This window comes from Scomber japonicus, chromosome 12 (assembly GCF_027409825.1).
Source record: "Scomber japonicus isolate fScoJap1 chromosome 12, fScoJap1.pri, whole genome shotgun sequence".
NCBI classification, from domain to species: Eukaryota; Metazoa; Chordata; class Actinopteri; order Scombriformes; family Scombridae; genus Scomber; species Scomber japonicus.
Window position 1 is genome coordinate 18,318,928 of NC_070589.1, and position 21,717 is coordinate 18,340,644.

The window sequence follows — 21,717 nt, forward strand, 5'->3', positions numbered from 1 at the left end:
GCTGCCCCACAAAACGACCTGGTTTTTTTTTTTATGTCAATCATAAGTTTATGCAGTGGCAGTCTGAGCAGTTTTTGTTTTGACACCATTGTCACGGCGGCAGTGAAACAAAGCTGCAACTCTTCTCACACAGCTCAGTTATACGGCTAACTTGGGGAACCCCCAGTCCCGCCTGGGTGGCGACATTCAAAGTGAGGACTAAACACCTAACGTGCAGATCCAGCCCGGACTCGCTCGTCGCTGCTACTTCCATGTTTTTAGCATTGTCTGCAACAACGGCAGTGAGCTCCCATTCATTAACAGCCGCTTTCAACACCGCAGCAGTATTTCGGTCAGCGTGTGATTGGAGAACAAAACTCACCATTTCCCTCTGGCAGTTGATGATGTGGGCTGGGATAGTTATGTTGCTGTCCGGCTGTCTGTGGTTATCGTGACTCTGTCAGTCTTCTGCAGGGCTTCTTGGAAGTTATATCTTCATATCCTCATACGTGTCAGGAACCACAGATCTGATGCCATACAACTGACTGAAAATTAGACGGAATGGTTTTTATGTTCACATCCTCGTTCATTTTTTTTTGCAAAAACTCAGCCCTTGCGTCAGCTAGTCAACAACAGGTCAGGCAAGCAAACTGAAATGAGCTCGATTGCGACCTCTGTGTTCACATCAGTAAATTAAATCTATATCTTCTGAAGATTATGATTTTAAGTGACTTGATTTAATATATTGTTATATTTTTTAATTGCGATAACTCATGGCATGGTGCATTGTCACGTCCCTAGTAAAGAGAAAGGATTGCTGCATCTCTTTGAGTCATACTATGAGGGAGAGAAAAGGCTGAGTTGATGAGCCTTTCTCTGGTCAGATTTGAATATTTTTGAAGTCCGGGTTCTTCGATTAAATCTGCAAGAAATGTGGACAAATGGCAGAACACCTTTGGCACATACTATAAACTGCAATGAATATGATTGAGAAAAACAACGACGGTGTGCTGCAAAGTGACACATGATCACAAGGAAAAAATGCAGTTTGGTTATAAATGTACTAAAATCAATTGCATTTCAAATGTGCTTAATTGCATATAAGCTATTGAACCAACCACATCCTGTATGTGATATGGGAAAACCTTCAACTCGTTTTTCCTGACACTCCAAGTCTCAGAAAGGGTTAAAAATTCTCTGGATATATGAATGAAGAAAGGTTCATGACATGTTCTTCAAACACTATGGACTTGAATGTTCCCATCACACCATCTCCTTCCTCCCCACTCTGAAAGCTTGTTAAAAATCTAAAATCAAAGGAGCTGAAAATGAGTACCTGATTTGCTTCTGTCTGAAAATAATTCATTTTCCAAGCTGAGGTTATCTGCAGTGAAACACTTACGATTATCTCATTCTCTTAATTTTTAATTTCAGAATGTCATCAGAGGATAAGACTGTGGAGCCCTCTGACCAGGGACCCTCACCATCCTCCAGCAGTGTAGGGGCCACATCCACAGGGAGTCCTGCCCACGCTGACAAGCGACCACGTGGCAGGCCGCGCAAGGATGCTGCCGCCACCCTACCCCAGGCGCCACCCTCATCCACATCCAAGAACAGAAAGAAGTATGTTTTTACCTAATTTAAAGAACTATTTATTCATATTCCAAAGAAATGCACGTATCTTGATGATTTCTTGAATTTTTATGGTGCTAAAATAATGTCAAGTTATTTCTTAAAAGGGACATATTATGCACATTTATTTTTTGGGCCTTTTTTGGACCTCAGCAGTGGTCTTCCGGGCAAGTGTCCAGTCCATAATTATAACCCATTGGACCCATTCATGAGACAGTTGTCACTGTTAGAAAATAAAACAGTAAAAAGGAGTATCTGCTGTCTCTTTCTCCCTTTGGCTAGCTGGTTAAATTACATGTAAACTTTGGTGTAACTGGATTATTTCCAGTTCACCATTGCTGGGCACCTGTGTTGTTCTGACCCACGTTCAACTCTGGTCTAGAGAGGTTGGTGAAGTAGGGTCGGATGAACAGATACACTCCCTGACGTGACCTGTGTTGTTCTGAGTGGAGGATGACGTGGTCCTTTGATATAGGGTGAGGCAATGGGCACCATTGGAGATGGAGTTGGAGATGACACATTCATAAGTTGAGTCATGGAAACACTCCCGTTGGGTTGAAATGTTTTTCTAATCTAAATGCTGCATTTCTAAAATTCCACTTCGGGTTCTTCAGGTTATCTACAGTTCCTTTAATGACCAGAAATTCAAACCTGAATTAACTGTTTTTTTGTTTGTTTTTGTTTTTTGGGAGGGGTTGGATTTTCAGCCATTTGCAGTGGAAACCAACAACATTGGCATTTCACTTTTTTAGGTTAATATGGCAGATGTTTTGGCAAATAGTTGCAGCAATTATGGAGAAACATTCATTTGCACTCGTGTCGGTGAGTCATTTAACAACAATAAATGTAGCTGTTTTTGGTCTATACCAACTGCCAGGGGGAAGTATTTTGCCTTGTTAGCTGCTAAACACAGGACGATGTTCATCAGCTGCTTGCTAAATGTGCCATTTGGTGTTGATTAGGTAGTGTACAGTCAGGGTATATAATTAACTTTTTGTCGTACCTGCCAATGTCAATGGCAGCATCCAGCCTTGACCTCCAGTCTTTCAATTTGTGCGATGTAGTGCAGAAACACCCTCGCCTCAACAGGATTCCGATATGATCCCCCCACTTGAACACACTTTTGTTCATCCAATCTGAGAAATATGGAAAAGTGACAAGGAAATGATCCATGATTAGTTGCTATCCCATCAAACACACACACACATTTGTCAGGCTGAAGTACAATTAGTGATTAGGTAACCTTACTAGGATATGTTGTCAATGTAACTATGTTGACTGTTATGTTGACTCCCTAAAGCTGTGGTAATGATTGGTAACATTGATTACATCGATTACGTAAAAATTCTGCGTCGACGCATCAGACCAAAACAAAAAATGGCAGCAGCAGCCCGAGTCAGACAAAAAAGCTCTAAAGAGAGAAAAGTAGACAGCGAAAACAGAGCTTTTAATCAAGATTGGACACTCTGACCCTGTGTCTAGACAAAAACCGTAGCATTAGCAGCATGTTCAAGATCAACAGCGGGTGTCTACACAGGAGGCGTTCAGGTACATGGTTAAGTGTAGGTCACCTACGTTTTGGAAGTGCTCAGAGCCCAAAACACAATGACTGTATCTAAGCATGTAAAATGAAGGAAATGCTTCCACAGGCATTTTGAAATCAGTTTGTCTCATCTATCTGGATAGATTTTGGGAGCAATACTCTGAAGGGATGTATTGAAGAAATGTTAAATAAAGATTGAAATGTTATAAGAAATCAGTGTTTATTGATATTCATACTGTGTAAATTGCTACAGTAAACAAATAATGGGAAAATAATCGATAATTGGGGAAAAAAAACTGTTTTGGTAATTGAAAAATTAATCATTAGATGAATCGATTAATCGAAAAAATGATCGTTTCCCAGCCCTAAATGAAAGTACTACACATCCACACGAAGTCTGAGGGAGGTCTGGATGGCTTAGCTAAGGCATGGACTGTACGGAAACGGTTTCTCATTTTCGCTGCAGTCGGGTGGTTCATAGCGGTGAGTCCCTGTGCAGTTGGTGTCAAAGCTATTGATCCCACTGCTGCCATGGAAATCTTGACTGTGCTAGTGTGGGCGTTAGCACGTTAGTTCATTGATTTACTTCTAAACATATTATACATGTTGGAAAATGGTTACAGAAAACATGTGAAAAGGTTGATAACTCTGCAGTGCTGAATTGTGGAGATAGAGCCTTAAACTGTTTCTCACTCGCTCATTTTTCCTGATTTTTTTTTTTTTTTAGCATGCAAAAAAGGGCTACCCCATGGCGTACCCTTGGTCCCTACCCTACTATATAAGATCGAGAGTCTCTCCTCAGTGGTTAACCTGCCTAGTGGCGAGTTATTGTTACTACATCTAACACTACTACCATACAGTCTCTACAGTTAGCTGAGTTAGCCGCTGAGCTAGCAGGTGAGCTAGAGGCAGAATGTTTCGGGTAGAGGTGGTGACTTTGATTGACAGGTGACACTTGGTAGGCGGCGGGGTTTCCACGAACTCAGCGGGCACACCCACAGCGTTTGGGAGCAGAGAAAGAGGCTGATTTTTACACAACTTTGAAGCCTAATTTCTTATATTTGGTCATTTTTTTTAATCATTCAAATTTGGAAGGGTGGTTAACGACACACTTTTCTGTGGTATGTCAAACTCAGAACACATATTTATTCTTACTTTACACGGATACTTACTTTGATATATTGTACTTTCATAGTACTTGTTCCGACAACAGCAATGATATGTTGTCCTATCACAGATCATTTTAAGCCCTGTGTACAGTTGTTTTTTTGCTGAGACAGCTGCAGCCGAAAATGACGCTATGTGAGCGTGAACCAAAATGATTAAGTTGTGGGCTGGACAGCTGGACTGTGTGCAAGATGCCTCTGTTTCTGATAAAGACAATTTGGGCTTGAAACATTTTTCTAAATGCATCAAAGAAGAATATTTTGGAAGGATGTTTTCTACAGGGTTGCAGGTCCTTGGAATGCAGAGATTGTATAGACTTCAAATAAAGTCAAATAGGACTCGAATAAAGAAGTGGTGTAACCAAATAATTATACATGACATGTCTAATGTGATATTTCTCGAAAACAAAATATTTTTGGGTGTTTTTATTTAAAATCACAGAAACAATGGTCATATTTTAGCTGTTTCTGAATAAATGCCCTTAATGATTTTAATAGTTCCACATCAGCATGATTTCAGGTTATGCCTGTAGAGGAATTTGTTATGAAGCATTGTACAAGGCGCCTGGCTTCTGTGTGACTTCCATAGCAACATATAATGCAGCTTAGAGCTGCTCTGTAATATAATGCCTGCAAGGTTCTTAACTCTCTCCTTAGTCTGTCCTCTCAATCAATCTTAATACCCTGCTCCCAATGGATCGTTTAATCTGCAAGCATCCAGACGATAGGTTAATGCCACAGTGGAAGGATGACCTGGGACAGACTTGAATTGCTTCATGTTGATGAATCGGTCAAGAACAAACCACCAGCAGAGATGTGTGTTCGAGTTGTTTGTTGTATTGGTCAGAAGAAAGATTGCAGTTGCTTTGTGATAAGGATGCAGATTATGGCTAAAATGATTCACTGTTATTCTGCTCAATATTGATGTTACAATCACTTATCCCATCTCAGATTCCATAGAATTTAGTTAAATGCCTCCCCAGGAGGTTCAACAGTGAATTCAAATGCTTTTGGAGCATCCTATATACTTTAGAGCCTCCTCAATATCAACTGTTAGGGATCAGAGCTTTGTAGATGGCACTCACATTGTAGCACTTGTACGGTTTCAGCCAAATTATTACACCCTAAACTCTGATCACACCATTGATTTTAAACATTAGGCTTCTGGCTTGAAACTACGTATTTGGCAGCACAGAATCATGGAGTAATTTAGTCGTAAATTCGCAGAGCTATCTTCAGATCAACTGGTTTCCTCTTGTAGTGGATATAAGCAGTGTGTATAAATATTATAATTACCCGTGTCATGTGTTAAAACTAATTAGCTCGAGACAAAAGAGGGATATGTCATAAAATTGCTCCTGTAAGCCTGGTTGTTGGAATTTACTAGATTTGTCCATACAGAGTCAGTCCAGTCCAGAACAGCATGATCCTTGTCAGGTTTTCCAGGCAGCGCCCTCTGAGCTGGGACTACTTACCACAGCATTATTTTCACCTTTTCCTTTTTTTTCTCTCTCTCTCTCTCTCTCCCTGTGGTGGGACTGTGGGGGGGATACGTTGTGCAGGGTATAGGGTTGAATAAGTCTTGAGCATTTGTCAGTGGAAGAACTAGCTTTCTCAGGGCTGAAATTTCTGCAATCTGACGCCTTTTTTAGAGCAGCTGTCTACTGTATGATGACTGTGTGTGTGTGTTATTTACCAATCTACTAGAAGACGTCATCACCAACTAGTTCACCTACATAAAATTGTGGGCACAGATGAAAATGTCACTCAGCTAATTTGTGCTTTGGGGTTTTCTTTCTGGATTCAAGAACTACTTAAATGTCATTTAGCTATAGAAGGTAAAATCATTTTCAGTGAAGATGTGAGGTGAAGTCTGTGAGACAAGCGGGGGTTGTACTCTGTATCTTTGGATAAAATGCTTACTTAATCTGCTATCCTACTCAAGGTTGGCTTGTGGTCGCTATGCTTGGTGTGTAGCTGCTCCTAGCTATACATGTCTCTGATATTTTACTTCTGTATTATGACCCATATTACTCCCTCCAGTTAAAACACGAACACAAGGTGTTCTTGGAGCTACGGGCATTTATTGCATCCATACCGTCAACATGCTGTGAGAACAGGATGAATACAAAATACAAAATTATACATTTACAGACATAAATTCTCACAGAGAATAATAATTTACTATTAAATAGATATGTCACAAACAAAATAAATCTTACATAATTCTTTTAACTAAAGGACAAAGCTACTTAACTAATGAATAATTAGCATTGAAGCTTCGGTAAGGTAACCTGCAGTTATCACGTGAACTCAAATAATTACAAATATACAAATAAACTTGCATACCTCATTGGTCGCGTGAACTAAAGGGGTAAGAAAATGAACCTCCAGACTTCAACACATTTTTCCAAGTCTCAACATGTACGTTATTTAATGAGATCAATAGTACATTTTGACGTACACAAATGTGTGTTAATATAAGTGTACACTTTATTATACGCTGACTATATTACACAGTGCAAATGTGACACAAAAATAAGGTGTTGCAGTTAATTTTCCTGGTTTTTTTCCCCCCTCTCCAATATCATATTCAATCGTAAGATATTAGGCCAAAAAATAATTTTTCCTAATGGGAGTTCACAAGTTCACACTCTGTCATAGTCTCTCTGTCAAATCCCAATGTTGGTATGATCCAAATCTACAAAAAGGTGGCCCATATTAGCCTTAGCAATTACAGTGTGCACCTTTTTAAGCTGTCTGTTAAAAATACATTTAAATAGTTGTTTATTTTCACTCTATAAAGATATTAGTTTGATTCAAGCTTACATATATTATGAGCTAAGCCAAGGTTCGCTAGAGCTCTCTTCTCTTCTCTTCTTGGGTTATAGGGTTGCTCCTTATCTTGACATGGAAGTCGTTTAGAGGGAGGGGTTGATTTGGCATCCAGCCAATTGTGATTTCTCTCTCCAGTGGCACTGAAAATTACCCCACCCCCCCACCCCTCCATCTCCTCCCTCACTTCCAACCCCCTGTATCCTCCCGAGTACCCCTGAGACCCGCTGCTCTCATTTGGGCTGTGTTTGCGCTCCTCACTTAGCATGCTAACAATTGATGTTGCTATTTAATTTGTATCCATGACAATTATCCCCTCCACATGGTACTTCCAAGATTAGGTTAACAGAGCTCCCATTGGAGGACGCTGACACTGACAGATCTCTCCATACAGTATGTAAAACAGGGGTGTATGTGCTGTGTGTGTGTGTGTGTGCGCATCTGTATGAGTCGGCACTCAGGTGTACATTTGGAAATGTAGATGTGGTTGTTTGATTTGCTGACAGGGCACATTTTGTAAGATGTGGAAAGGGTTATACTTTCTTTATAATGACTAAAAATGTTTTTTTTCTTGCCTTGGTCCTTGTTAATAGTGACGTCTTCAAAGAGGTGATGACAGGGAAAATATGTGTATTTAAAGGGGCCACATTGTGTACCCCTTTTCCACAAATGAAAACTCTTCCCTGGGGTCTTAATAGAATCTATCTGACTCTGACATACTTTGGTCAAAATACCACAAGGATCAGAGACCACAGCAGGCCTCTCATCCTGTCCAAACAGCCCTGTTCAGAATGGCTGGTTTGAGCGCCTGTTCCGCCCACCCCACCCCCTCTTTTGCGAGGCGTGCCGGCTACTATGGCAACTGTTGAGCCTGAACCCTGGAGAAACATGGCTGCCAGAGAAAACTTAGCAATGCTCACAAATGGTGCAGCAAAGACCCCAAAGGCCTTACGTTACGGGATCATTTATGCTTATTCACCCTCAAACAGCCAGCGAGCAACGGCAGGCCCCTACTAGTCACGAACCAGCACAGTTCATGAAGCTCAGCCTGAATAAACCCAAAATAAACTTAGATGTTAATGTGATTTAATTGCAATAAATACATCAAATGGATGCCAAAATAATACGTTATTATGCTACTTTTGTAAAAAGTCAGAATGCATGCTTTGTCAGGTCTGACTGCAAGACGACAAGCAAATGACTTTTAAAATGCTTTTAATTGAGTGTAGATCAATGAGAGCTCTGCTAACCATGTAGCTGCTCCATCCACACTCAAAATAACGTCATCTAAAGGCATCAATACATTCTGTGTAACCTTACTTTTATTATGTAAACTCAGCGGCATTTAAGACGTTATTGGTGACAGCAGTCATTAGCTCTGGCTAGGATGAGATGGAAGTTTTAAGATAAATCCACTTAATGCCAAAAGTTTAAAAAAATCAACTCTTCCTGTCGGTAATTCACTCTGGATCACAGCAGAATCAGGTGTTTATTCCTCTGGAAGACGAGACGGCAGCAGTAATACAGGACTCTCTGGCTCTCTCTTCCCAGCAGCCATTTTTTTTTGGCAAACAGTAGCTCTGTTCCCCAAGTCTAGCCATGTAAAACGCACTTTTTTTTCTTTCTTTTTTTTTTGCCCCTTAGCTTAGTTTAGCCGGGTCCCAGCCGGAGTTCAAGAGAAAAAATGGTGGACCTTAGGAAATACAGTGGGTGGAGTCTCAGATAGAGATATGGATGGGTTGCAGTACAATTTCGGGGAAGCCCCAAGTGATGTAAGAAGGGGGCGTCAAATCTGAATGGTTTGTTGAATCATAAGAGTACAGAGCAAACTTGCCCACACCATAGTTGGGTTGTCTTATTTTACAGTTGGAGTGTTTCAGATTATGGTCCCTTAACTAAAGATTACAGGCACTATAGAAATGAACCAGAAATGAGATATTTTTGGGTCTCTCAACAGGAGGTAGACCTATAAGAAGGGATATCACTGTATGTGTTTGTTTTCATGTTTTTGTTTTATGGATTTCCAATAAATTGTTCTGATCCAATATTTACATTTCTCTGATATCAATACTTTAATGTGTAGATGTTTGTGTATAAAGAGCTTTAAATCAAGTTTTATCTTTTAAATAGTTCTGTGTAACAACTTGAATAGTGTCCTATAAAATTTAGTGTACCATCTGGAAGAGAGGAGTGGCAGCCTGTAGCTGCTGTTGCAGGAAGGTTTGGACAACATTTGGACGGCCTCTGTTTGTTCCTGGTATGAACAAATATTGAAATTTGAAAGCAATTTTTAAGCAACTGCACTAAAGTGGCATTAGTGCTTCATAGAAATGTCACTAAAGTAGAGGTAATGAAACGTTTGAAAACATTACAAAATCCCGTTCTGCACCATTGACATGCTGTTTCAATATAGATTTGAGTGTTTTAACAGGTGGACAAGGCAGTCAGACACTTTAAAAAATGAATGAAAAAGGTCATTATTGCTCTAACTGTGTTATATAACTGAACAGTTACTGTGAACAAGGCTGGATGTTGTTGGAAATTTCCTCAATACTAGTGCCAATAAATTACCTGAGTTTTGGTATGGATACTGACAATTTTGATACCCTTTTGATAAATAAACACTTTTTTAAATAAAAGTATAACAAAAAAATCAAGAGTTCCCAAATAAAAGTGAATGACTTTATAAATTGGGTATTTGTGTTTTGTAGATGTCTTAACATAAGCAGCTAGACAAGAAATGTACCTTAAAGACTGTGTAAAGTGAATTCAGACATTTTCTTCTAAACACATTAAAGAGGTCATAAATGTATTTCTAAAAAAGGTGTAAAAAGCATTTCAACCATTTAGATTTGAATTGTGGAGCTAGGCTTCAGAAACTGTGTTTCAACATTTCTGTGTTGGTAGAAATACATTCAGCGCACACTACTACTACTACTACTACTACAGTCTACAGTTAGCTGAATTAGCCGCCGAGCTAATAGCTGAGTTAGCTGCCGAGCTAGCCGCCGAGCTAGCAACTGAAAGCTCTGACGTAGCGTCCATGTTTTGGGTAGCGGTGGTGACACTTGGTAGGGGGCGGGGTTTCAGCGGACTCAGCGGGCACGCCCACAGCCTCTTAGGAGAAGAGAAAGAGGTTGCTTTTTACACAACATTGAAGCCTAATTTCATATATTTGGTTAACGACACACTTTCCTGTGGTATGTCAAACATTTTCATTTACATCAAGAATTATCTGATGAAAGAATAAGACTACAAATCTGACCAAACATGTCAGCTTTTAATACTTAACAGTTTAATATTTGGTGCTAAACATTTGTAGTGCTTTAGCCAACCAAAGAAAATCCTGATGAGTCTTGGTGGGAAATTTAGTTTTTTTTAAAAAATTGTTGGATGTTATTGGACAGCGTGAACTCAGCAGCCACACATTTCTCCGTTCTCTATTTCTCTGTTTATTGTTTTTAGGTTAAGCTAAGCCATTGTGGTTAGCTTTGGAGCTAACCCTCTTCACTTTTCCAGCACTTGGGGGGAAAATAATAGACATGACTTTTCTTGGTCTTGAGAAGCTGCAGCATTTATTAACTGATACACTGTAGTCTGTACTGTACATTCACTGCCAGATTGACCTTTTCGTCCAGTCACATCCACTGTCACTTTTCTGCCACTCACTCAAACACTCAGCTATCGATTATTTTTGTAATAGATTATTCCATTGATTATTTCATCAATTAATCGAGTAATCAAATCAATTCTTTTGTCTTATTAAATGGCAGTAATAAAAATGAGAATAATGAGAAAAACACACATCTCTGAAAATGAACAATCAATTGGGTTTTATTCCTGGACATTCCTTTTTTTTAAATCAAAATTAAACCCATTTATTGCATTTATTGCATTTAACTTCAGTGCCTTCTGAAACGGATAAATGAAAATAATAATACAGTAAAGTCAAATGACATATTTAAGATTTACAACTTACACAAAGGCTATTTGGTTTGAATATTCAATTAAAACAGAAAAATCAAAACTAAACCCATTTATTGCATTTAGTGCATTTAACTTCAGTGCCATCTGAAACAAATACATGAACTTACTTACTTTTAGTGTTACTGATTTTAACTTTTGCATCATTAGGCTACCGTACAAATTAGGTACACTAGATTCCCCCTATCTCAGGCTTTCAGGTCAACTTCCCCCCCCTTCTCATCTCCTACTTCTGACTGTGTGATCTCAGCAGGTAGAAGCTCTTAGTTCAGACTAAAACAACAAGGTTAATGACCCACACAGTGACATTATAAAAAGAAGACATGACATGTAAATAAGCGATAGACAACCGATCGTTTTTTGGTGTATTTGTGTGTGCACGCCCCCCATGTCGATTTAAGAAAAATTGCCTCGATTATTTTTAATAATCAAATTACTCGAGTAATCGTTTCAGCCCTACTCTATTTCTTAATGGAGCTTCGCTACCAAGAGTTTCCCAGGCAATGGCACCAGGTCGACTGATTTTCAGAACAGCCCTGCACAGGGGCTCCCAAATGCCATTAATTTCCGAATTTATCAATATTTGGATTTATTTTTGTCATTAAAACTTTTATTTGTTGGTCTGGCGGCTCACCAGACCTGTACAATAATAGGGACTTTTCGTGGCAAGGCCTTCACGTTATCGTTATCTAATGGCAGAAATACATCAGGCACAGACGTGGATCAACATGTCTACCACAGCAGAGCACGTCCATTAAAATCAACTGAAGCTGCTACTGACCATGGAAGCTGTGCACACTCACGCAGGAATCACACTGCTCATCTCTGTTTTTACGTGGCTTTTTTTTTCTTCTCTCTCTCTCTCTTTAAGTGCAGCTTCATGGCCCTCCAATAGATAACAACTTTTGACTTTTTCCATTGCACATAAATCAACCAAATCAATGTGTATCTATGAGCCTGTAGATTTTTAAAAAATGGAGTTAACTATTCTATATCAGTACCAGTTCAAATAGCCTATGCTTCCAGACCCAGCATAGCCAATTTGATTATCATTTAGTAAATCTCAATGGTAGCCACATATTACAAAGGAGTTTTTGTAGCAGGTGTAAAAAAACAAAACAAACATGCTCCACCCCGCCAAGTGACATGTTGTGTCCATGCCCAGTATATTTCAGCCGTAATGTGATTGAATACATTCGTTTGTGTACTTTCATTTAAAGTAAAGCAGTATTATTACTTATGTAAAAAGGGACACATTGATTAGCTTCTAGTAGTATTACCTGCAAGAAATCAAAATTCTTACCATCCTCTGGTTTTTGCTTAGAAAACATAATACAACAACCTTAATGATGTTCATCTCACTGGGTGAAATATTTCTGACACTGTAATGAATTGTTTTTGATAAAATCGTGTTGCAGCCGTAAATAGTTTGGTTAATGTTACTTAGAACAAATAATGTCAGTGGAAAATTAACTAGAACATTGACCTTTTCACCAACTTCCTGTCCTGAAAGCACAACTATCACTTCATTACTAACATGTGACATCAATGATATATTGGCCTTACACCTGTTTTTAAATGGCATACATTTTCCAAAAGTATCTGTCAACTGTTCTATGTCTACTATAAATCATTAAAAACAGAAGGATAATTGTCTTTTTAATTGTTTTTCATGGACTGATTTTGACATGTTTCCCTTTGTTTTTGTTTCATTTATTAAGATTGCACAAAATCATTTTAATTTCATTACAGACTAAAACATACTGTTTAGTGTACATCCTGTATAGTAGGAGCTAATACTGTATATAACTGAAATCATTTACACTGGATACACAGTATTTCAATGAATAATGCCCTTTTTTTAATTTGATATACATCACAGCCCTAAGCACATATGTCTGTTAAAGATACCAATCATGACTCATGTACATTCATGGTTATATATCTGTGGTATCTTTTAAATTACAGACTTATTATCACATAATAATTCATGCCAGTGTTTTGATTTAAAATTCGGCTCAAGCATTAGACATTAATGATTTGTCATACCTCAAGGGACTAAGTCCTGGGACACATATGTGTGAGCAGCGTGCGTTTCACAGAACCTCTTGCATTTCATTTCATTTCATTGGCCATGTTTACAGGTTAGAGCAGCTACGCAGCTCGTGTGAGCCGCATATTTCATGTTACAGAAACGGCCGCAGCAGAGTGCCATCTAGCGATTCAGCTGCATAACGTGCACGGTTCTCAGCTAAGTTAAAATGATCTGTTGATACTCATATTGACATATCAGCAGTATTACACCTTTCACTATAATTTCAATATCTTTATCTGTGGAATATGTCACAGCCATGAAAAAATATAGTGTTGTCACTGCAGGTCAGCGTAAACAGTGCGTGCCAGGGCAGGGAGCCTCTCTGGTGGGGAACTCCGGTGCGGAACGTCAGAAACCAGGACTCCTGCCTATAGTTTTGCCTGCTTCCACTGGATGATTTGTTGTTGTTGTTATTTTCCTTATTTGTTGTTTGTTTTCCTCCTAACAGTTAGTTTGCAGGCTTGTTTGTATATGGCTCATTTGGGGAATCTGGTGTCGTCTGGAGGGATTTTCTTCACTTGGAGCAGTGACAGCAGAGGTTTAACAGGCAGAATAATCGATATAATCAATTAAAATTAAAGAAAACCCCTGTACTGCTGTCCTGTGTGAGGATTGTATGTAGCTGAGACAGAAGTACTCCCAACCAGACCCCACCATGCCCTTCAGAAAGAAAGGTGCTTTCACCTCACAGAGCTGCAGCAGTATTGATTTTTTTCCTTACTGCACAAATTAGTAAAACTTTTCAAACTTTTGAGGTTACTGCCATAAAAAAATAATTTGAACCCCAGATGTCATAAAAATAATTGGTTCCTAAACACTAAATTGGCCTGAAGGTATGTTAACCCCCCTTTTCCAACACCTGTATTTTGAAAAAAACTTTTGAACATAACTTAAATCATAGTATAGTTACATACACTCTTCTATCTCCATATTGGAAGCAGTCAAAAATGATTTTCTCTCAGTTTGCATTTATAAGACAACCTGTTAGTCTTTTTGAGCTCCTCATCATCTGTCACAGTGGTATTTGGCAGCTTGACGTATTCTTTTTCTCGTTTGGACTCGTTTCCACTCATCGTGAATCTATTTCCTCTGCGGTAGAAAAACACGTTACACGAGCCTTCAGAAACTCCTGCAGGTTAAACTGGACTAACCAAACATTTTTAGGGCTGACTAACTATAAACAGACTTTAAGACACTCGCTAGCTTAGTCTTGATCCCAAATATATGTCACATTTCAGACACATTTCCTCAGGGGGTAAAAAAAAAAAGTCTTATATTCAGGGTAATGCAGTCTTGTAGTGGTCTATTCCAGTGTTGTCATTAAAAATCCAAATTTCTAGCAGGAATATTGGTCAGCATTTGGCAGGCACGTTATTCTTTGTCAAGAATGCCTAGGAGAAAAACTAATGTCCCATCACTTGAGCCACTTACTCAGCAGTGCAGCAACATTCAACTTGCCTCACATGGCTCTGCCGCATATCATTTATTTGTCACAATTGAGCACACACTTCTTTACCTTTTTTCTTTCTATTGGTGGCCATTATCAAAGTCAAACTCTATGTATAAAGAAAAGGTGCTGCAGCTGCAAAACTGTCTGTATGGGCATCGCATGCATAAGGTAGAGGAAGACATTGTGTCCCAGGTATTAATGGTTAAGATGTCTGTCCCATGTTGCACTGAAAATCCACATGCACATCTTAGTCCTGGCGTATGAGCATCAATTCATTTTGATTCGTTTTAATCATCCTACAGGACACATTCATTTATTTGTAGCCAATTTTACTTGAATTCTTGGCTATTGCACTTTATTTTAATTCCCTATCTGGTCCAGATTTTCCTGGCTCAACCTTTAAACAGCACATACTACCAGGCTGTATTGTACTCCCACTACCGCCTCTCCGCCTTGCCCAGCGGCTTGAGTGCCTCCATTAAAAATCAGTGACAGCTGTGACTATATTTAACTAATTCATGACCACAATGGCAGCCCCCCCCCCCCTTCTGAGGAAAACCCAGGCACTTGTCTCGTTCTTTTTCACTGCCTCTGATTATTTGTTTGTGTCTCTTCCTCACCCTAGGGGTCGCACCAGAGGGAGGGTTGTTGTGGATGAGGAGGACAGCATGGATGGGACTGAGATAACGGAGTCCATCGGCCCTCAGGACACAGGTGAGACTGCACAACCCCCCTTCTTTGATCCATTATGTACATGTTGGTTCTACTGGGAGTGATATCAGACTTGAACTTCAGATCCAGACAGCCTCGTGCAGAGAGTGCTTCAGAGGATATTTCAGTAGCAGTAGAGGAGACTCCCTCTCCTGGAGAAGGATGGATGAGAGCTTTTTCTTGGCACTCCATGCTTCTACTTCAGGGCTATAATTGAAAGGGTTTAGCTTGAGCTATGAAGCTGCAGTGGGTGTGTATTTTTTTTTCTCCCCTTATTGCTTCCATCTCTCCTCCTGCTCTGAGATTGGCATTGAGGTGCAGTGGGAAAGAGCCCAAGGCTAATGCCCTCTAAAAGCTTTTTAAAATCCCATCAGTCTCCAGACCCATTTATGTGCTTTTTTATGTGTGTACATCACATCACATGACCGTGCCTCCCATTCTCATACATATCACTGCTGCCCTGTTGCTACGCTAGAGATGTCAGAGAATGGGATTCTGCCAGTGTTTGCTTGCTTTTCTTTTATTAATTGTAGTTTACCATATATCACCAATAGGCCATTTTTTGAATTTTAAAAGATTCCTACAATATGATTTTTCCATTTGAAAAGAACCAAACACTCAATTGGGTTTTGCCTTTCAGTCTACTCCCTTGTCCACTAAAACCCTGGTGGTTCCCTCAGCGACTGTCTGCCTCCAGGCCTTTGCAAAATGAAATCTGTGATTCTATACAGTTCTGTCTCTAAAGTAATATATGTGCAGCTGAAGTCAAGCAAAGTATATGTGTGTTTTGTGAAGGTTAGTATAATCCTTCTGATAATTGTATGCATAACCTTGTTTTGTTATAGTTGTGTAGCATAACCTAAATTGTTCATGCGTTCCAAACTACTGCTAACCATGTATTTGAACACATTTACCTTTTTAAAAGGCTAGTAAGGTGACATATTAAATACTCATTATAATAAATGCTATCTCAATAGGATGTAACTCAGCGATCACACTAGAACTTATTTTTAAATATTTCATAGGGGGAAAAAAGGTGATGCACAATTTGTTGTGCATCACTCATATCCCAAGACTGTGAGTAGTCTTTGGCAGGTGCATTTGGCTATTAGGAGGTAATGAGCTTGAATTTGCCCTTGTGTAATTCCATTGGATGACACTGATTCATTATGGTATTAGCCTAATTACATCTCAATGAAATGTGAATAAAAATGTTGCATGCCCCCTCCCCGCTGAAATAACTTCACACTGTCATCTACTATCTGTGACTTTATTAGAAACTGGATAGCTGTTGATCTAAGTCAAGGTAATAATCACTAAAGATCAAACTCAAAGTAATAAATATGTAAAACCTGGTCATCCTTCCAAAGTCAGTAAGATGTTAGGCTTTTATCTTTATTCATACTCTTGTTAACCTGGTTCTTAATCTTTACTCTTACTGGTTCTTTTTCATCACTGAAGAATATTTTGAAATGACCATTTTGAACAAACACACTATGGTTGTTTTATACATACAGGAAACAGAGCAGGTGAAATGGTGCTTTTCTAGATGTTCATGCTCGTTGAACAGATTGTATAATAAACTAGAGCCATGATTATTATGCATTAATTTATTTAAAAAAAACTAAATCCCTGAAAAATAAATAGTCCATGCCAAAGTTGATCTCTACTATTTAAAATATATTATTTTTAATTATTATTATTATTATTATTATTATTATTATTATTATTATTATTATTATTAATATAAGATTAATATGGGGAAATATTACTAAAAGTAATTGTCATCATGCCTATTTTTTTATTCATTTTAAATAATTTTTAAATTAATCTAATTTTATGCAACCTAAGAAAAATCCTGTCTATAGTTTTTTTTTTGTTGTTGTAGTTTTATTAAAAGTGAAAGACAGACATTATAGTGGTATCAAACACTGAAATGTAATGAATTAGGTCCCATGGGGTTGAGCTGGAAGTGTATGAGATTCTCATGTAAATAGTGGAACGGAAGCCCTTGAGTGCATTAAATAGAGTTGCGGTAAGCGTTAATTTATAAACATTGCAATGTTCCCTTTTCCTGATTTGTTGTCGTTGGTTTACGTTGCACTGCAAGCCCAACTCTTAATCACTGCTTCCTTGGTGATTGTAAGTGACACTTCTATATTGAATTCCCCCAACTGAATTGTTGGAATTGAAATGTTTCATTAAGTAACTTGCCACTAAAGTAATGTTGTTGTTTTTTTAACTTGGTTATTACCTTCACTGAGCAGTATAGCTGGATGGTGATCTTGAATGTGCAGAAAGTTTGAAGTGTTGAATCCTTTAGCAGTGACTTTTCTTACAAATTTGAGATCAGTCTTGTTGAACATCCCCAGACCATTCTTTATGTATCCTAAATACTCCCACACTGATGGATCTGATCGGCTATATCGGATCAGCCAATATTTCGCATTTCATGCAATTTGTGAGATCGGCTGTAATGTCTTAATTTGCAGATCCGATCAATGTCGTCATTGTTGTGGTGAAACTTTTTGCACATGCTCCTGTTGCATAGATTGCAGATGGCTTGTGTTTTATCTGTCTCATTTACTCCAAAGAAGTTCCACACCACCAACATGTTTGTTTGAATCCGACAGCTAGTTTTGAGTCCTGTCATGATGTGACGGACAATAAAGTTTTTTGAATCATTAGCTGTCGGATTCAAATTGCATTTTAAGCTGGTACACCAGGTTTGTTTTAGTTCTGCAGCAAAACTTCTGCCCGCAGTCTGCCTATGGACTTTTCTTTTTTTTTTTTTTTAACACAACTGTCTAGTTTTGATAAATTTTACTCACAGTATAACCATTGCTCACAGCAAAATAATTTACCATAATGTCCCTTTTTTTGAGTGTGAGAACAGAAACACTTCAATTGCAATAGTGAAATCAGTTAATTGGTGCATCCCTACTTGTGATGTTTACAAAACTGAGAGTTCAGTTTTATTTTTCAGCAAAACTTCTTCATCTAATATTAAACCCCACATCCTCAGACATTCTGCTGTGATTCTGTTTCAGCTGTTTTTTCTCAGCCTCTGTTGTTAATGCTATTCTGTACAAGAGCTAAATTCTCTCAGTGGGTTTACGGTAATCAGTGCTCGAGCATATGGTCCCCATATTTTACCATCCATCTCACTAATAAAGGTTGGGTTTTTGACCTGGAGGAAACTGACTAGAATGCACTCAAACTGTCCTATGAAAGCTGTATCTGTCAGAATCTGCGTTCATGATTTTATAGTTGTATTTAGCAATGAATTGAAGAGCAGCTAATGGCATAGAGACAATTGTTGAATGGCCTGCAGTGCTCACAAATGCACTGGAGGGATTTGATGACTGACTTTTTTTTTTTTTTTTTGTTACCATCAGAAACACAAATCCAGCCAGTGGAGACAGTGGAAGTGGAGACAACTGAAGTGCCAGAGGAGAACAAGCCCTCTTCCCCTCTGGCCCAGAGCCCTCCAGCCGAGAATTCAGCAGGACCATCTGTCCCAGCGAGTAGAGAAGTCAAAAGCAGGTTAGAAACACCAAACTTTACCTGAACGAATGACCCCCATTTCAAATGCTGTTTGTGTAAATGTGTATTCCTGCCAGCATTTGTACGTGTAACTGTGCATTAGGATTCAACAATATGATGATATGACGCTATTTGCCTTGTTTTGTACATACACATGGATGGAGTCATAAGCTGGCAGAGGCAGTGCTTCCTTTCCAGGTGCCACTCTTTTAAAGGTTGTAATCAATCTTCTGGCCTGTCTGGGCTATCGATGTTAGTGATGGAAAGCAGAGCAGCACCATCTCCTGGGATCTTATTAACAAGCTCATCGCATGCCTTAAAAATGTGATCAATATTTACCACCCCTTTTTAATTCTAAACTTTCCCGCTCTTGGCATTCTTTTTGTCTCCACCCTCTCAAGATTTCCACATACAAATGATCTGTGTAAGGTGATGGATTTTGTTTTCATTATATACGCCTGAATTCTTATTAAGCTTCTTTCAACATGGCATGAGTGTTGCCATTCTTTGATGTGTCTACAGCGCTTTGTTTTTTTTTTTTGTTTTTTTTGGCAAAATCGTGTTACAGTCTTTTATAATGCAATTTTAAGGTAAGATTGATTTGAAAAGTGGTGTATTCGTTATTTTCTTACTTAAAGAAATTAGCTGGGATAAATCATATCATAGGTTTTTTTATGTAATAAACTCATTTTCAGGATTTACACCAGAACATAGGTTGGAAAAGATGTTAAGTAAATGATTGAGGTTTATCAAGTTAAAAAAAAGAACTGTGCAATGTTTTTTTTTTTTAAATATTCTTCACAAACCTTTTTAGAGATCTTTTGTCTGACTCTCTTTTAAACCATCACATCTAACAACAGCATAACCTTCTTTAGTGTGTCCTTTATCTTAGAGTATTGCCACTTGGTTCCCATTAAAGCTTTGTTATAAGATTCCAGGAAATTTTTGGGGGGATTTCAGCTTTTATCAATAGAAGACATCATGGCTGTAAGAAATTAAAAAAAACAGAAGATGGGAAGAGAGTGTGGGGCAGGGCCTTCATTCATTAAAGGTGTATGGCCAGAATCAAACTGGGGTATGTTATCATATTACAACCAAGAAGCCCCAGTATTGTAGCAAAAATGTCCCCTGTTACACCCACACCTTAATGGTTCAAGGTTAAAGTGCAAGTAACAATGAGACTAGCCTGCTACTTGCTCACAATGGTTCATCCTTTAAGTATGTGTGGAAACTGTGCGCTTGCCTCACAAATGTCGGCATTATGTGTTAATATGTATGTTGCGGCGCAGTAAGTTCCAGAAGAAGGAGGCCTTAATTCATGGTGACACATGTGGCACTGTATTAAGCCACAGTAGGTATATATAATTAAACACCCCCTACCACCCATTTTCTTTGTTTCAGTGAGCGTCTCTGTGCCTTCTGTTACTGCGGTGGCCGTAGCCTTCTGGGTCAGGGGGAGCTGCAAGCATTCAGCATCACACCTCAGCTTGACGCACTCTTCAGCCAAAAAGGTGGAGGAGGCTCGACAAGCGATAGTGGTGATGGTGATAAAACCACTCAGCCAAAAATGGCCGGAGAGACCACCTCAGGACAGAGGGAAAAGATGAAGTAAGTAGGCCTGACTGACACCGTTGTCACAAATAGTTTGACTGTCATTGTTGGTCAGAGCAGTAAAGTCATTTATAAATTCTCCCTGTAGTAAATGAATGAGCTGCATCAAATCAAAATTTGCTCATGGCGTCACTTCATTGATCCTTTTGTTGTCATGAGTCCCAGTACAAGTTCAAAACTGGGAAATAACTAAAGTTGTGTTGAATTCTGTATTGTGACCAAAATCTTTGCTCTGGTCTTCTTGAAATTCTTTTTGAAAAGTTGGAAGGAACCTGTGTCCACACATTTACCGATACTAACCAGCACATACACACACACAGACCTCACAGGCTAAAGGGCTTCCAGTTAGCTGGTTCTATTGTCATTCTACATTTGAAGGCTAAATTATCACTTTTCCTTAGCAGGCACAATATCTGTGATGGCCCTGAGGCTCAGGGATGCCACATCAGATGAAGGTTACGCATGAACCTTAAGTGTGTTAATGTGTACAAGCACATGCGCATGCGTGCATACTGTGCCAACAAAGAACCCTCATCGGACTCTTTTGGACAGCTGCCTAATTTGTTTTGGTCCTTTGGAACCAATCGGGCGTCTCTCTGGGTTCCCAGTGACGTAATGGCAGTGGGAGTAATATGGGTCTGGCAGCATGCCAAGTCAACCAGTAGCTGTTGTGTCACTGCTGTGTGATTGGGTCCAACCCTCAGTTGTGCCACACAGAGACAGAGGAGGGGGCACAGGGCAGGAGCAGCAATTGTTTATTGATTTGTCAGAGAAGCAGAGATGGTGGAGAGAGCTGTAGAAACGTGAGGAGGTGGGAAAAGATCGTTTCGTAATTGATGATGAAACTTTGGCTCCAACAATAAGCTGTTAAGGCTGTTTGTCATGAGTGTGCCATCATGCTTACAGAAACCGGTCTCTTGATTTTGGCCTGTGATTTGTTTACTGGAACTTGGGTCCTTTTTAAATGCTAATGCTCCCTCTCCACATTTTCCGCATGCTATGCAGCTCACCAGTTCAAGCCAGGGACTCTGAGAAACACATCCTTTTCAACAGATTTTATGAGACAGAACAGCCAGCCTCTTGTGCACACGCCAAACAAGATGGCCCTCTTCCTCCTCCTCCTCCTCTTCTTCCTCCTCCTCCTCCTCCTCCTCCCCCACAGCTT

The 21,717-nt window shown here is 39.2% G+C and overlaps 1 protein-coding gene across 14 annotated transcripts in view; it reads left to right on the top strand.

Moving 5' to 3' along the window:
* The window catches only part of kmt2cb (lysine (K)-specific methyltransferase 2Cb), an 84,344-nt gene that overhangs the window by 5,214 nt on the left and 57,413 nt on the right, over positions 1–21,717 (top strand). For all 14 annotated transcript variants that reach the window (XM_053330121.1, XM_053330127.1, XM_053330126.1 and 11 more), the window contains exons 2-5: positions 1,414–1,602; positions 15,310–15,398; positions 18,794–18,941; positions 20,343–20,549. In XM_053330121.1, coding sequence (XP_053186096.1) covers positions 1,415–1,602; positions 15,310–15,398; positions 18,794–18,941; positions 20,343–20,549 — 632 coding nt within the window. In that variant the 5' untranslated portion in view covers position 1,414. The remainder of the gene's footprint in view (positions 1–1,413; positions 1,603–15,309; positions 15,399–18,793; positions 18,942–20,342; positions 20,550–21,717) is intronic.